The sequence below is a fragment of the Drosophila obscura genome, unplaced genomic scaffold (assembly GCF_018151105.1).
Source record: "Drosophila obscura isolate BZ-5 IFL unplaced genomic scaffold, ASM1815110v1 contig_186, whole genome shotgun sequence".
Classification (NCBI taxonomy): Eukaryota; Metazoa; Arthropoda; class Insecta; order Diptera; family Drosophilidae; genus Drosophila; species Drosophila obscura.
In genome coordinates this window covers 7,992,999-8,010,607 of record NW_024542774.1, presented here as the reverse complement: position 1 = coordinate 8,010,607, position 17,609 = coordinate 7,992,999, and the positions used below count along the sequence as shown (strand labels likewise).

The 17,609-nt window shown below is 41.1% G+C and overlaps 2 protein-coding genes across 6 annotated transcripts; both read right to left on the bottom strand.

Moving 5' to 3' along the window:
* Window positions 1-376: 376 nt before the first annotated feature.
* On the bottom strand, window positions 377-8,107 carry LOC111081114 (protein quiver). 4 transcript variants are annotated; one of them, XM_022377060.2, is made up of 7 exons: window positions 8,007-8,107; window positions 7,852-7,952; window positions 7,230-7,277; window positions 6,409-6,465; window positions 5,297-5,349; window positions 5,131-5,224; window positions 377-4,927 (listed from the first exon to the last, which is right to left on the bottom strand). In XM_022377060.2, exons 2-7 carry the CDS (start codon window positions 7,901-7,903, stop codon window positions 4,701-4,703), a joined length of 531 nt encoding a protein of 176 aa, XP_022232752.2. In that variant the 5' UTR covers window positions 7,904-7,952; window positions 8,007-8,107; the 3' UTR covers window positions 377-4,700. The 4 variants fall into 4 exon arrangements, with proteins under 4 accessions (XP_022232752.2, XP_022232751.2, XP_022232756.2 ...); XM_022377059.2 differs by having other exon boundaries at window positions 7,852-7,945; XM_022377064.2 differs by lacking the exon at window positions 6,409-6,465 and having other exon boundaries at window positions 7,852-7,945.
* A 2,467-nt stretch (window positions 8,108-10,574) lies between these two features.
* On the bottom strand, window positions 10,575-16,275 carry LOC111081112 (aquaporin AQPcic). Of its 2 annotated transcripts, XM_022377058.2 has the most exons (5): window positions 16,066-16,274; window positions 12,213-12,444; window positions 12,013-12,156; window positions 11,237-11,659; window positions 10,575-11,040 (listed from the first exon to the last, which is right to left on the bottom strand). In XM_022377058.2, the coding sequence occupies exons 2-5, from the start codon at window positions 12,402-12,404 to the stop codon at window positions 11,005-11,007; spliced, it is 795 nt and encodes a 264-aa protein (XP_022232750.2). In that variant the 5' UTR covers window positions 12,405-12,444; window positions 16,066-16,274; the 3' UTR covers window positions 10,575-11,004. The 2 variants fall into 2 exon arrangements, with proteins under 2 accessions (XP_022232750.2, XP_022232749.2); XM_022377057.2 differs by lacking the exon at window positions 10,575-11,040 and having other exon boundaries at window positions 11,174-11,659; window positions 16,066-16,275.
* Between the last annotated feature and the right edge of the window lie 1,334 nt (window positions 16,276-17,609).

Below are 17,609 nucleotides of genomic sequence, written 5' to 3'. Positions count from 1 at the left end.
TTACAAAACCGATTTTTTAGTTTCGCGTATTCATATTTTACAAACTTCATCCATGATGTTTTGTCATCTCTGAATCGATCTTAAAATGTATATAATCAAAATACAAAATAAATAAACAATAACAAGGTGTAGAGACCGTATTGTATATTGTTTGTGTGTGTGTATGACCGATATCGATATTATTCTCTGGAAATAATGTTGTGCAACATGCTGCGCGACAAATAAACGCATTTTTCTGTCCGTTACATTTTGAATTTGAATTGAAGAAATATATCCAAAAATTCGGTTTCGTTTAAATACATTCATCTTTATTTTAATCTTGTACAATGCTCTGGCTGCAAAATAATCTTAATATGCGCGATTTTAGCTTTATATCGATTTAATGTTTACTTGAAATATCTTTATTGGCTAGATACAATTGTTGAGATTGAGATATTTTGGTACGGTGCTCATAGATTTTTATCCCTATAACACATAATATTAAAATTTAAAATGGATCTTTAACAATTTCTTGCGAGTATGCATTTAAATACGAGTATTTTTAAGCTATAGCGGATAATTAATACGATTTACATTCAGAATGCTCAATACTTTAACCGAGAAATGTTCTGTTCGCTCCTCTTTGCCTTGGCAAGCCATTGACTGGTTAACGAAAGCGAACTGGAAGCACCGTTGAGCTAGGTTGAGTAAATATTTAATGGCTATATATTGAGTTGAGGCGTAGATAAAAGAAAGCTTTGGGTTTTTGGGTGTTGTTCAAGCCAAAGCATTGGAAGCCCCCAAAGCTGTCTGTTCCGTTTCTGTTCCGCCGTCTGCTCACGATTCGGGGTCCCGCGCTGATCCTCCAGCGGTTTTGTGGCGCCAGCGGTCGTGTCGTGGCCCGATCGAAGCATGTCATGCTATGCCGCACCGCACAGACGTTCACAATTACATGTTGCGGCTCTGCCGCTTGTGGCCAAGTGCATTTCGAATGCGGCTAGCATTACGCGCACACAGGCCAAAGGGCTGGCCAACTGTAAACAGATGCTCGGCAATAAAGCGCGCATGCCGCCCACACATGCCCACTGCGGCAAGTGTGGAGCGGCTGTCGCAGCATTGCGACCACTGTCAATGGTTGCGATGGCGTACATGATGAAAAAACTTAAGTCAGACAGTGGTGTCGTATGTGAAAAAGCACCATAAAACGGACGGGCAGGCGAACCCTCCAGCTCCGAGAGAGCAGTCCTCTAGTGGTAGAAGAGTAAGCTCTGTCGCAGACTGCAGCGCCTGCGCGCCGTCACCTGACGAGACTCTGCTGTTCGATGGGATGGTGGAAGTGGAGTGGTGGAACATATGTGGGTGCTATGTCAGCTTGAGTTCCATGGCAGCTGAGCGCGAGCGGTTTGGCCGGGGGGCTTGGTGACTTGACTGACTGATTGACAGACATTCAGAGAGAGAGTAATAGTGGGTGAGAGTGGGTGGCAGGTGACAGTTGAGTGAGGTGGTGGGGAAATAGAAGAAGATGGATTCGTGGTGAGTTGAGGTGAAATCAATAGAAATTAAAGCGTAAAGTGTGTTGGAACTTGAAGGAAAAGGCAGTATCTGCTATTCAAGGCGATAAATGTATTATGTATCGGGAAAATGAGATATTTAAGGTGAAACAAATAAGTAAACTGAACAAAATTAAGGCGAAGGCTGATTGTTCTCGAGTTGGTTTTGCTTTTGTTTTGATTCTTTGGTCACTCTTCTTTGGCTTTCCTTTTCTTTTCTTGATATTATTAGTTTTTGGTTTTTCTTTGCAATATTCAACAACCAATACCAATGTTAAGTTAGATAGCGCTTTGGCGGCTATATTGGTAAAGTCTATGATATTAATTTAGTGCTTTTTGTATTGTGAGGAATCTATGGATTGGAAACTTGGCCCACAATATTCGGGTCTTTCAACGGCAGATATTCTACATATATGTATATTCAAATGCAGAGCAAGTTTTAATATCTTTTCGCGCCTACATGTAGTAAAAATTTATGTTTGTTATTTATGATCTTTGAACTAAGTGTTTGGGGCTAATGATTCAGTAGTATTATCTGTTTTATATAGTATGTATCTTTGTATACTTTCTGTGTATGTCCGGGTATATGCACTTGTGACTAATCGTTACCTTGCAATGATCCCAGTGACGAGTGCATATATCTGTGTATATTCTATTCAAAGTGTTGGCTTGGGTTGGGTTGGGTTGGGTGTTATCGTTTATCGTTTGTTGCTGTTTTATATGCTACGGGTGTGTGTGTGTGTGTGTGTCTCTAGAAGAGGAATTCTATGTTTCGGTTTTAAAGAATGTTAGTAAAAAGAGTCATAAGATTAGTAGAGTGAGTTACAGAGTTAGTTAAACAGATAGAAAGATTTACAGAGATACATAAGAGAATTATAGAAAGAGACAGAGAGAGAGAGAATGTGGGCGCAGAAAGTGGGCGTTAGATGTTGGAACTACAAAAAGTACTAAATTAAAAAAAAAATATCTCTTTTTGCACTACAAAATCCATATGCGGTGTGCTTGCAAATTCATTTCATTTCGATTTCATTGCCTGCTTCGATAGTATTTTTTTATGTTTATGTTTTAGTTTTTGTTTTTTGGTATGGTTAATAAACTTGAAAACGCATTAACCGTCAATCAATCATTCAATCAAATACTGGTTACAAGAATATTGTCAACATTCACAAACCAAAATCGGTTAGATATACATATGTGTGTGTGTGGATATTATAGATAAGTTGCATATGTATATGTATTTGTCATCGAACAATCCAACGTAAGCAACGAAAGCATAACTATAAACTATACAACAAATGAAACGTTAAATCGAACTCAAATCTAATGGTGTTAGATCATTGCATAATATTTGCCAAGTGTGGGATGGATATAAGGATATAAAGGGATAGATAGATAGATAGTTAGAGAGAGAGGAGTGTGTGTGTAGCACCAAGATAGGCGGCCGACTCTGACTCCCAGCTAGAGCGAGCGAGCGAGACTAATAGAGAGAGAGAGTAGTCAGGAGCGAACTAAGGCAAACGGTGTGCAACTGTACTTTTCTGGTGACTTACCTTGCGGGCCCAGAAAGCACTGCAGTACTGAGAACGGAACATGCTCCACAGCTGGACGGATGGAAAAATGTCTCTTGCACTTGTTGGCAAATTTCTTTAAGCAAGTTTCAATTAAATCAACCAAAGCCAGTACGAAGATTAATATTATATTGTACAAATGCGTGAGGGAGCAGTGCAAGAGTGAGAAAGAGAGAGAGTGGGTAAGAGAACTTGAAGATAATAAACGGATCTAAGCTAAAATGTTGAAAGGTTAAGAGTAAATTTAGCTAGAGATGTTATGCTATGGTAAAAATGTTTGTTATTTATTTAGCCAATTCTCAATAATACGAGTACAAATGAAAAACGATTCAAATGCGCTTAGTACAGTACAAAATCTCGAGTCGAATACATCGAGTGGTGCTCGATAGGTTAACCATTACTATACGTAATAATATTAATTCATTATCCAAAAACTCAAAACATAAGCTATATAATTCGATTCGTTTAAGTCTATCACTAGCATAACAATGAGAATTGAGTCACTTTCAAATTCATAATGTGTTTTGGGGATGGGGCTAGGGCTAGGGGTATGTGGAGTGGAGTCTTCTACTTACTAACTAATTATCACTTGTTGAATACAAACCAAAGGGAGCACGGGCGACGTGACGACTGATTTTTTATACAGTTTGAGGGGGTGGGGGGGGGGGGGAGGTGGGAGGTAATGATGCGACTCCACTAAGATCGATATATCCAAAGACTCGATACCCATTTTGGTTTGGGCTACGTGATATGACTAATGCTTAATGTAATGCAACATGAAGTTCTCTCCTTTGACTTTGGAATAAACAGGATGAGCAAATATTCCATTTCCTTTAACGTCAGATTCGTGTTGGATGAACACTGCTGTAGTTGGATTTGGAGGTATTTACAAACCAAGAGTTGGCGAGTTATTCCAAGTTTACATACATATGATATAATTGAATGTTTATGTACATAACATACATACATATTTATGTGTGAATCGATTTGGGGCTTGGTTTTGGTTTATCCCTCTTCTTGGGGGCGGGGGGGGGGCATTTACAAATGTAAGTAACAACGAAAACAAAATGTAACTACAATTCCTACTTAAGCGCTACATGCTTCAGGCTTGCTTTAGCATCAACAACACATGCAATTCAAATACGGAGTACTCGTACTGTGACTCCTGAATTCGAAACACTCGTTCGAATCTACTCGTCGCGTCTCTTACGAACGCCGAGTGCATCCAAAGCTCGCTTACCGTGTACGTGTGTTCAAGGTGTTAAGTGTGTTAGTGTGTGTTCAAGTGTGTTAGAGTACAAAAAAAGGAAGCCTCTGTCTGTGGAAGCATTGGGCTACTTGAGCTATCTAATGGTGCTTATCGAACTAAGTTTTATGTATTCAAACTACTCAATTCAATGCTCGTTTCGGCTTCAGATCAGATCATCGAAAACTGTGCTTCAAACGTACAAAATGAAATTCAAGCTACAAATCAATATGTTTACAGAGAGATAGATAGAGACGGAGAGCGAGAGATTTGACAGTTTTATGTGTGTGTGGTGTGTGGCGTGTGGCGTGTGTGTGAGTGAGTATGTATCTATGGGTCTGAACCTAACAGCACTTTCTATCTGTTGAGCAATTGACCCATTAGCCAGGACACTGCCACTGCGATGGTAATTATGAGATGCAACTGGTGGCCATGAGTGTATAAATCTTTACTAGAATTGCACATATCTTCCTCACAAAAGCACATATGTCCATTGCCTGAACTTTCCATCATGCACACGTGATCGACCATGAATAAATTGATCTGTAACTGTGACGTACACATGCGGCGCACCACCTCGTAGGCTGCAAAAGAGACAGAGAGAGAGAGAGAGACAAAGACATGGAGGGGACACGCACACAGAGAACGATGTTAATCAATTAGTTAGAAATCAGAGTTGCTTCGGTACAGATACAGTTACAGTAACAGGCACAGTTACGGGCAGGAGTGTACAGGTTGAGGTACAGGTTTGTGTTGGCTTGCTTTGGAGGGGGGGTACTGTACTCACGTGATCTCTGATGGCGAACCATTTTCACACAGCAACCGTTGCAGGTCATCAGGGGTGGCTGGTCCCTCGGAAGAGCCGTATAATTAAACGGATCCTAAGGAGTTTTCAAAGATAGTTTATTTATTTAGATCTTTAGTTTAATTATTTTCGTGCTCGTTCGACTCACCTTACAGCGGGCATCTGTCCAAGAATCGCATTCGTAGCAGTAAATCGATCGCGCTAGATGAAAAGAGATCCATTAATATCCAGTTCAACATAAGCTGATCTTCTTGGTAAGTCGCTGCACTAGTTTGAGGTTAGATTTGTTTTTTTTTTTTATGTACAGTAACGCCAAAGCATGCCAAAAAAGTTCTCAAAAGCAGGCAAGAAACATTTATGCAAAAACATTTTCAAGTGTTCCAACTAAAATGGGGGGTTTTTGTGGTATGGAAATTGTTGTTTGTATAAAGTCAAAGTCGTATTTCAAAATGTTGTACAAATCATAAGAAACAACTGTAAACTACAACGTGCCAAGAGCGAGAAAGTGATAGAAATCTGTTTTGTATTGGATTACAGGACGCTCTTTTGGGTTATTATGTGTGTTATTCTAAGGCATGCACACACACACGCACACTTACAAGACAAGACAAGACACACACCCACAAAAAAATACGTAGGATAAAAGAGATAATCTAAGGTACATTTTTTGTCAGAACTTCAAGACAAATTGTAAGTGAGCTCCCATTAAATAATTCGCAATTGAAGCTCCATCAATCGATTTCAATTATTTGGCTAGAGTTTGCTTTAATGCTCATCATTCGAACCATACAAGTGACTTGAAGTTCTACATATATCGCACGGCCTCCATAAATAGTAAAGTAGTGGGATTGCACTTGGGAATGCGATTCAGATCGATAGGTAGAAAAAAACAGAGTAAAACTAAAGAGAGAACAGTGCAAAAGAAAGTAAAGTGAGGAGGGAGAAAGAGTTGGTAGCCCAGCGATGGCTGGCAATGCTTTGTAGAAAGCAATGTAATCGATCGATCAATCGATCGGAACTTTGGATAGGAAAACGAAAACGATCTTAAATAAAATTGATACTAGTACATAAATATTCCTTATTCATGAACCGATTTGAGTTTCGTTAAAGATTGAATATACATATACTTATGCATGGACTCTTAGTATGTCTTAAATTCTTTGTTGTTTTTTTTTTATTGTATTTTTTTTTTTGGCAAAAAGGTAAGTGATTGTTTTTAAGCAAATTGTTTCTGTTTTGGAAAGGCAAATGGACTCATACTTTGGCATTCGGCTGAGGCCTGCGGAATCCATATGAGAGTTAGAAATCCGAATATGGCTGCAAATAAACAATGAAAGAGAAGAGAGCAAAGTAGAAGAGGGCAGTAGAAGGAGTGTGAAACTAAAACCAAACGTAGAGGGGGGTGGGGTGGTTAAAATTGGGCTCGCGAAGTACACCCAAGGCAGGTACAGTCGGATCCTGGCCTCCTGCCTTTGGGCTGCCTTCGACTGGCTGGGGGGGAGGGGAATTGATTGTGTGGGGTGTACGAGTATATAGCAGAGTTGGGTGAAATGCTAACAACTTTACAATTTTTTCGTTCCCCAAAACCAACTCGACAAAGACAGTGTTGTAAAAGGCACACAAGAAGAGATTACAATTTACAAATTACGGTGGGTGGGGGGGACTTCACTGCAACTCAAGAGGCATACGATACGTGTCGTGTCGTGTTTTTGGATGTGACCAGGAATATGCATATATGTATATGTATAATTATATTGTAGGTATATACGGGGCTTATATGTGGGGTATAGAGTGTAAAGAGAGTACAGACAGCTTCTTATAATCGATAGAACGGCATTTACATTCAACGGCACGTACGAAACCAAAAACAAAACCATTACCAAACCCAAATGGAACGCAACAATTTTTTGATTTTTTGATTGACTTTCTTTTTACAGAGGATTTTCATTTTTTAGTTTTAATATAAAAAAAATAACATAAGGGAATTTTGTTAATATCGAAAAGAAAATGGGTTGGGATGGCTGGGGTGGGGGGAAATTATATGCAAAATGAAACCAGTTCGATATCAAACTGAAACTTACTTGGAAAACAATTATCGGTTGTAGCAAATTTAGCCAATGCCAAAAAAACTTGATTTTTTTATTTTTCGATACAGATGAAAAAATGAAGAAAAATAAAAGAAAAATGTAAAAATGCTTTTGATCGAAAGTAATTGAATTATTAATGGTCTGTCTACCAGCTAGACAAAAAAAAAACAACAACAAAATGCAAATCAATCATCTAAGCTCCCCAATATAAACACTTTCGAATCGGTCCATCGTTTCGCACTTGGTAGGCAGGCGATACGATATTCGGTATGGTATGAAGATGGCGAAAGAATACCCAACAAGTTATATTTAAATGCGAGACCTAATCTCATCTGTGTCTCTGCGCTTGTCTTCAACTTTGTTGTATGAATAATGTATCTGGTAATTCATGCCCTGCCCTGCCCTAGTAATCCCTAGTCAGTTCTTTGATCTGAGTGCGTATTTAAATTAGATGACTCGCATGTCTCTTATGTGCTGTTGGTTGGTTTCTCCCTGCTTCCGTTTATCACTCGATTCGCTGTTGATCTTTGTTCAAACATAATCTTATGGCTACGCCCCTCCTCTTTATGTCTGTGTTTCAATGTTATTGGACTGATTGGATGCGTGAAGGGTTTACCTGTGAAAGCCAACAACCAGTTGCCGACTGCATTTCCCTTTTCTGTCCACATCTTAAGTGTCCTGGCGCGTCGGCTACTCCTTAACTCACTTCCCTGTGGGCTAGAACAGATTATAGTGATTGTGTCGGGAGTTTATGGTGATGTCAAAACTTGCGTGGAAATGCGAATGATCTAGATGTCTTCGACAGTCCAGTGTCTGCAATGTGCACTTCCCCTCAGGTCCGGCGGCTCTTGCTTCTAAGCATTTTGATGCCCGTCACTAAAATGAAGGGAATTAGGTTAACCAACTAAGTGGAATCATTCTACACTGCATAACAATATTGAGTTTATTCCATAATAAATCATAAATAAACATTTTTACTCTAACTATAGTCCACCCCACTTATTTACAGCTGCAGGAGATATCCCCAATTCCAGCTGAGAATTTGTCACACAAAAATTAACACTTTCCGCGCTTTTGGGAACCATCCATCCTCTGGTTGCCTGCATTTTATGGCCCTCCCCCCGCCACCACTTTATGGACCACATGTGCGAGCGTCAACGGAGGGGGAGTATACTGAAAATGAATTATGTTTTGGTTCTAAATTTATTTTGACACTTTAAGTTCTCCTCCCCCACCCATCGCCATCACATGCGTACGTCAATATGACAATATAAATATGGGCAGATACTGGGGTATATATAGATTGTATAGATGGAAGTGGATCAAAAACACCCATCTATAAATAGCGGCACATAACCTCTAATAAGTGTTCTAGGTCAACCCAATGGGTCTGGGGTCGTGTCTTGTGCAAAGGGAAGTCAACTCAAGTCGTGGCTGCTGCTGCCTTTCCTTTGCCCTTTGCCCAGCAGTCTTTTTTGCTTATCAAATATTTCAATTCACAAATATGTTACACTATTCGATGTGCATTTATCACATATTGTTTGAATTTATAGTGGCATTTTTTTTTTTTTTTTGCATTGAACTTTGGCAAAGCGTCAAAATTTTATCAGAAAAACAGACAGACTCGGCCGAGTGGGGGAGATGAGATAAATGTAGCGGGCACACAAAAAACTATTTATATTTATTTGTGTGTCACTGTTTAGAAAACGCTCAAAGCGAGAGGAGTGACAACTATGCCGGAGCGACTGACAGATACCCTGGCATTGAACTTCCAGTCTTGTTCCTACATTTTGGTTTATCTTACGAATATTCACAAAAATAACATGGAGATATATTTCCATTTATATGTCACTGCGCACTCCTAAAACTAAACCCATCTATCTACCCCATAAAGCAATGGGTAAAAAGCACAAAAAATGTCGCACCATCTCTTTGATATTTTGTTTTCAGGTTAAGGTTTTGTCTTGGCATCGCTAAATTTAGCACAATTTGCCGCCAATATTGACTCCACTGCAGTGCCCACCATACCCATTGCCACCCCATCGATATTGCCATCCCCCATCGACAAGAACATCTACATGCACATGCACATCCACATCCAACATCCACATCCACCACATCCACATCCTTCACACACATCCGCAGACAGAAAGCACTGCAGCCCGAGGCCTGTAAGTGGGTCAGAGTGCGGTTCACTGTCCTCCTGCCGTTCAACAAGTGTCTTGCAGTGCCGTTGATCACATTTCAGGGGCCATTTATCACATATTAATGGCTAAGTAACGAGTTAATTGCATAGATGTTCATATGCGGGCATTAAAAGGGGATTCGCGGGGCACTCTCTGGCTTAGGGGGTTGTATCTGGTGGCATGGTTACGGCTACCCTTGGCCCCTGCCATGCGAGTAGTTGTGGCTTTAATTACTTGCCTTGTTTCCGTGGCTCCTAACTGAATTATAGTCGCATTTTGTTGGGGACACTTCCTGGCATGGGCATAGGCCTCCTCCTGGCCGAGTCACGCTCGAGTATTGATTTTTGATGATGTTTACACGGTGCTGCAGCACAGCACAGCACTCGCCCTCGCTCCCACACTCTCCCCACTTGCCACTTGCCACACTTTCCACTTGCCACTTGGTTTTCCCCTTTTCAGTTGTCGCTTAGTTCTCGTTTCATAATAAGTTTTGCATCGATTCGCATCAACGTCGGAATGCGGCTTGGAAAATCCAATTTGCAAGCGGTCGCTTTTCCTTTTTCTTTAATTTATAATTTACATTTTTCCTTTCGGGCCAAGCCTCGCATTGAATTTTGTATTGATTTGGCTCACACAGCACTTTACGGCTGTGCCTGTGTTTGGGCTGATTTCTCTTTAAATTTGTTTCAAATTCACTTAATTGGCTTGCAAATTGTTGGATTCATTATTCTGCTTAATTTTTCAATTGATTCGACGATTTTTGGTTTGGTAATTTTGCACGTTTTTCACGTTTTTACTTGTTAATTCTTTTAGTGGGCAGGCAACACGCAACGGCAATGACAGCGACAACGACGACTGAGCAGGAGGCCGTGCTGTGGATTTTCCGATTTTCCGATTTTCCCCTTTACGCCTTTTGACACTTTTGGCGCATGACTCTTTGGACGCACGTCCAGTGTTGGAAATTGTATCGCTGGCGAGCTTTTAGCATAAACTTTTGAGGGCGCCAAAGTTTGAATGAAAGCATAGAAGCAGCAATAAAGATTTTATCTTAGAAGAAAGATGTCAAGATGTCATTGAGTACCTTAATAGAGCATAAATCAAACAGTATATCCATGAATAAATCTTCTAATTGATTAACAACAAAATTCATTAATTAGTTCCAATATTTGTTTCAATTTTATTGCGAACTCATGAGAATACATTTACTACTTTGTGGCTGGCTGGTTGCATTTCTTTTTAGCACTGCTTAAGAGTATAATACAAGTATAAGTATCAGTAGAAGTGTAAGTATTAGTTAGATATAAAATGAACTTTGCATAAATAAATACATAAATAGACAGACACGAACGAGAAGTACAAGAACACAGAAAATATTATGATAGAATTAGACACTGAAATGAATGAGTACAGTGTACAGGGAGGAGGTGGGGGGGGACATGTACAAAACATCAAAAATCTGTTTCGTTCTGTCCGCTTCTTGTTCCACTCTCTCTCTCTCTCTCTCTCTCTGGCACGATATTCTGGCTTCCCGATTTCTCTTTCTGGTGGTGGCCAACTGCCGGAGCTTAAGATCCTTTTAGTCCTTAAGCATAATCCCGTGTACCCTCCAGCTTGCGCAGCTGTGTGGAGAAGAAATGCAAGATAAATTGTCGATTGAATTAGTCGCAGGTGGTTAAAACTCCAAAAATAAATTTCGTATTTACAATGTGTATGTGTATGAGTGGGTGAGTGTGTGTGTGTGTGTGTGTGGGAGTGTGTGTGAGCACTTCAATAGAAGTAATCTTCGCTCCAGGCGCCTATCAATCTGACTCTCACCTCACGTTCATCGGCATGCGTGCGATACTTATCGGCCGCCTCCGCCGTCTTCGGTAGCGGCTTCGCCTCCAGCACCTGTGTGTAGAGCAGGGCAGCGGCCACGCCTCCCAGCATTGGTCCAGCCCAATACACCCAGTGGGAGCTCCAGTTGTCCGTGGCAAAGGCTGTGCCCACCGTTCGTGCCGGATTCATGCTGGCTCCCGTGTAGCGGATGGTGCCCAGATGTCCCAGGGTCACGGCCATGCCAATGGCCAGTGGCGCCGTATAACGGGAGTCCGGCTTGTGGGGATCGCAGGCGCCAAACACGGTGAGCACCAGCAGCAGTCCCAGGAAGAACTCAATGCCCAGACCCTGCAGCTCAGTGATATTCAGCGCCAGACTCGTGTGCCCCAGGCCATTGTAGTAGTCCGTATCGATGAGGATCTGTGTGTTGTTTTTTGGGGAGAAAAGGATACAAATATGAGTATACATATGTATGTACATATGTATCTATAATGTATGCTTTTGTTGCCCTTGTGGGTACAAAAATGATCCACTTGAAGTCTCGTTATCGTCATGACATCATAAACTCTCAACATTGAGACCAGACCCCCCACTCATTAACTCAACGAAACGAAAAAGCAATTGTCGAAATACGAAACCACAGACGGAAGTCGGCTAATCAAAAGCTCCCCAAAAGATAACTTACAAAACAAATACAAACACAAGCATTCCTTCGCTTACTTAAACTTCATAAATCGCTTGGATTAACCCTCGATGGGCTGCCTTGTACTCACCCGGACAGCCGCTGTTCCCGCAATGGCGCCCAGACACTGGAAGACAATGTAGAACAGGGCGCGCAGGAAACTGATGCGTCCTGCCACCAGCATGCCCACAGTTACGGCAGGATTCACATGTCCACCGCTCAGGTGGCCCACAATCTGAAAGGTGAAAACAATAAATATTAATTAAATTAAATCTATCCTACAGCACTCACCGTGATGGCCATGAAGATGGAAAGACCAAAGGCCAATGCCTTGAAGGTGCCATCCTCCACTTGGGTGCAGGCGCCGCAGGCGAAGAAGTTGAGGATGAGGGTGCCCAGGAACTCCCCGATCAGGGCCTGCCACAGACGCAGCTCCTTTGACTTGAGCTCATTGAGGCCCAGCGAGTACTCGAATTTTCCCATCCTCTGCGCTCAACGTTCCAACGGGTAATGACTGGCGGGGCTGAAAGACACGGAGAAGACTCTTTGCTTAGCTCTGACAACTTGGCCAAACGTACTATAATTAATGCAAAAATCTCCCCCAATCCAGAGACGGAAATGGAAATGGCAATGGCTATGGCCATGGACAATTGTCAGACAACCAGAGTCACAGCTAGTCACTTAGTATGGATTAAGTGTGGACATTAGATGGGCCTTAGCTGACAGCTTCGTTGGCTGCACTTCCGTTGCATTTGACTTGACGCCTAATTTGTCTGTCTGTCTGTCCGTCTGGTTTGCCATTAACATGACATATTTACACATGTATCCAATGCGTATGTCTATCCATACATGCAAATGGGCAGATATATCTTTTAATATCCCAAAGATAGCCTGCGAATAATTGGGGTTCTCTTATCACAAATTTTATCAGCTGCATTTGTGCAAACAACGTAAAGCAAGAAAAAAAAAACACATACCTACGTATGTATATTTAATTGGCAACAAGTCGTAAAATTGAGGTAAATATTTAAGCACAACACCAGCAGCAGCACCAGCGGAGTGAACAACACTTGAGAGCTGTTACGAGCAGGCATTAAGCCCCACTCCCCTAGAGAGAATGGACTTGAGAATCAGTGGATTCTGTTTGCTCTGCGGCTCAGCTCTCTTATATGGCACATTGCGGTCACGAACATTCGTCAGTCAGGCCCAAAAATGGGCTAAAACTCGTTGACCATGCCCCCACATCAGGTATCAGACAGAAACACACACAAACACATTTGTAATTTGTCTTTGCCATCAATCAGGCGATCGTTCAATGTTAATTCTCATTTGCTATGCTCACATAATATTCCAAGCAATTTCTTTAATGCAATCTGATTGAATTCTTGTTTTTATTTGCGTCATTTATGTGACCTGCCCTGCCATTGATAGAGGGCTGCGAGTGCCCTAAAATGCTGATACTTTTTTAATTGAAACTGGATGAGCAGATAGCAATTGGTTATTGACTTAAGGTTGGGCCTCTGAGAACACCGCGTTATGTTATTAAGAACAAACCCACGCCACACAGTCGTTCGCATTGACTGCCATGAGTAGTATTTGTCATCATTCAATCCATTGTTGAGTTATTTTATTTATTCTATAATTTGAGCAGACAATTATAAAGTTAATTGGTTTCCATGAAAATTGAACAGCCAGCCAACATTCCAAAGGTGAGAAAAACAGCGCCCATCTATCTCCTATCTGGATGAGTTGTCGAGCAGAAATGTTGGAACACAATTAAAAATCTATACACACTTAATCAGCTTTGATTAAAGTTTGCTTTGCGATTGTTTTCGGCCAGCTTAAGTGATAATAGAATTGCAATTTATGGACGATAAGCGGCGGCTATATTTGGAAGCCAAACCTAATACCTTAACCCAATTGTTTGCATGCCAATTGCTTTTTGTTTTAGTGTTGTTCCTGTATGCGCGAGTGTTTGTATCATGGAATTTGCAGTGGCGCGGTAATGGGGCGAGTGTGTCCGTGTCCGTGCCAATTCGCAAAATATCGGAACAATAAAGCAAAAGTTTGCTCAACAAATTAGCACAAACGGCGAGAACGAATCACACACAAAACTCACACAAATTGTTGCACACCCAATTGAATGGCCAACAAAATGCATTTTGACGCATTTTAGCTTTTCGAAGGTATTTTCAGTGGCATGCAAAAACGTGTACGAATATACTCGTACTTGGGGTTCATGAACCTGAACTCGAACCTTAACTCGGAACTGACTCTGACTCGAAAGTGCCTTGTGGAGTGGCGGCGCGGAGCGGCTGCTAATAAACGTCGATCGCCATTAAATTAAATTATACGAAAATTTTGAGGCGACTTGTTGTTAAGAAAATTCTGGTCCCAAACAAAGCTGTTTGCCATTAATTAAAGAGATGAAACACCGCAGATACTAACAAGGGTATTAATCTTCTGTTGTCGCCCGATGACGCAATGTCTTTTATGGCACACGGAGCACAGGTGTCAAAATTGTATGGGCTTTGTGTTTAGCATTTTACTATTTGCATTGCATCTGTCATACTTGCTGCGAAAAGTTGTTTAGAAATTAGAATTAATATATATATGCTGTAAATGGCTATAGAAATGGCTATAGAAATATTACAGCTCCAGGCTCGATCAGATCAGAGCTATGGATTTTCTATAGCAAACTCACACACACACACACACACATGATCTACTCCGTCTATTATAAAGTAGCTCAATGGCTCCATTTCTACGTAGATCTAGCTGTCAGTCGCTGTCGCTCGACCTAGCCTCCAATTGTCGCTGGCCGTCTGCTGATGGCATGCACCGATATAGACATTCGCAATTGTTGGTCTGGTCGCAACTTTGTCACTTAAAAAGCCATAAAACTTAGTTAACTGGAATTGGTATGCAGCCGTCGAAACCGAAGCTAATGTTAATCGGCAACTCCCACACTTTGCCACAGTATGGGGCCACAGTGGAGTCACACTAAGCACAACGGTCACTGGTTTAAGGGTCGCGATCCACTTATGAAATCATTTCACTTTTCAAATTGCTGACCAGCAAACCAGAAAATTATTACCAGCCGCCCATCAATCATGCAACATGGGTGTCATAGACGGACAGAGAACCCCCGCGAGCCATTAGCCATTACCATATCACGGCATGGCATGGCATGGTATGGCTGTAGCTGTAGCTGCTCTGCTCTGCTCGTAATTAAATCAGACAATAGAAAATATATAGAAATCTTAAAAGCTTATATAGATTACACGACCGAATCATTTCACGCTACGCTGAGCTCAAAGCCAAAATACAAAGTCCCAATATTATACATTTTGGCAGCCACAGGCAGCCACTATATAATCTTTTTCTTTTGGGTTTTATTTACCCAGAATTTGCTGAGAACAAGACTAAAATCTCTATATATGTATTAAAATCTCGTGACACGCTGTTTGTGATTGAACTCCTGCTAAACTATTGAACATTCCGCACATCAGAAAGTGTTGAGAAGTGTTGATTGGTGCTATGGACCAGGAATGTCCCCACGGTCACGCGCTCAAATATAAACATGAGTAAATAATGGTATATGATGCGCATCGGGAAAAGTGCAACTACTGTTTGATATAATTGCCACAAAAATGATTCATGGCCCATGCGGCGATATGAATCGATTATCCAAATTAAAATTCAAAATATTGATGTAAGTTCTTTTCGATTAAATGAAAATAATACGAGATTATGTTTTGAAATTATACAAAAACAAAACCAAAATAACTTTTTAATAAAGATCTATAAAATGATATAGCAGACTTGGGTCTTGCCCCCTAATTCTATATAAATTTCTATAATTTTTACGATTGACACATGCTACGGAAATTCGGCGATGATCTTGTCATCTGTTTATTTAGAACAGATCAGTCAGTCAGTCATTTGGGGGAAGAGAAGGAAAGGCCAACTGAGAAGACTGAGAGACATAAAAGGTGGATGGAAACACATGGAGGGGAACTTGTAAGCTTAGTGGATCCCACAAAGAGAAATAGAAACGAAAACGAAGGAGACAAAGTAACAGCACATGCAGGCACTGGACGACAGTGGAGACTGAAAATTATAGTAACTATTCGAAGTTTACCTTGTTTTTTTTTTTCGTTCTCTGGTTTCCACACAGTTGGCACCTTGGCACTTGCTAACAGTTTCACTTCTACACTCCACAACAAAAGGTCACGCACAAACGTTTGCACTGGACAACGAACGAACACAAAATGCAGGCTACTTTTATTGTGGGGCCAGGAATCGGTTCGCTTGGAGGCGATCCGCGCACTTGGAATCAACGAAAATGAATGCGCGCCAGCATTAAAATCAGAAACAGCCGAGGCCCCAAAAGACGAAACGAAACGATGGAGACAACGACGACGACGACGGGGGGGGCCGCCGACGACGTCATCGATCGTGTGGGAAAAAGAGTCGGCGACTCTCTCGCTCCCTTCCTTGTCACATCATTTATCAGTGCAACTAAATCAGTGACTAAACATAAATGGAGGGACTTAACTTAAACTCCGATTAATGGATATAATAAACGAAATTCACCACACTTGAGCCATGGCTTAGCCGAGACACAAACCAAACCAAATAGTAATTAAATCATTAAAAAAATCAGCCGAAAGTAATTGAAAAACATTTTATGGCATGCAAATATCAATTGTGAAATTGATACAACCAACCAGCCCATCCAACCCCCTCATTAACGTCATCAGGTGACGTTTGCAGAAAATTTTCCATCTATTGCTTATCATTGGGCCAGAAATCATGTCTTTTCTTAATTAATTTAGGGCCACACCACACGCTGGAGGGAACCTTTCCATTATTGAATTGAATTGCGGGGCATAAAACGTTAAAATTAGAGCAAAGCAAATCACATTCACTTCACTCACAGATTGTGGCTGGATTTTGGATGTGCATTCAACTCTTTTTATGCCATTGAGGCACATATTTTGGAATTTAGTAACCATAAATATATTTAATTTCTGTAAATATATACGAGTATGTAGCATATCTAAGGGGAATGACTTGGTAAAACAAAGCACACTTTTATGAGCTACGTCATGTAAGTGTAAGCTACGTGTAGAATCCGCCTGTTACACGACGAGCAGTCTACCAGCAATATTTTGCGCTCAATATATTCCAATAAGAAAATATTCTGGCATTCGCGCGATTTTAATTTGGTTTTATTTTGTGGTGGAATTCGAGTGAAAAATCCACTCAGAAACCTTCCATTAGATAGGGATCTAATTTCTAATTTCCATAAATTCCCCTTAGTGCAGTGCAAAAAGCTAAAATCAAAACCACATTTCATTCGAGAGAAAATGTATCGCCCAAGCTGGCTACACTTGACACCTGACAGGACCAACGCCCACTTTTGAGACACGGAAGGTCCGTCGTCCTTGGTACCGTCCTTGCCATGACATTGCGCTCCATTTGCATACAGGCCCGTAATCCCCTGTGGACAGGACTCGCTGTGACCCCTCGCTATGAAATATGGCAAAGCAAAGTAATTTTCATTGTGCCACTGACTGACTGGCGAAATAATAAATTAGAATTCTGTTCTAAGGAAGCTATTAATTAAATCGGGCACACTTAGTTGGCACTACTCAAAGCTGTCGCTGGACAGTCCCGCAA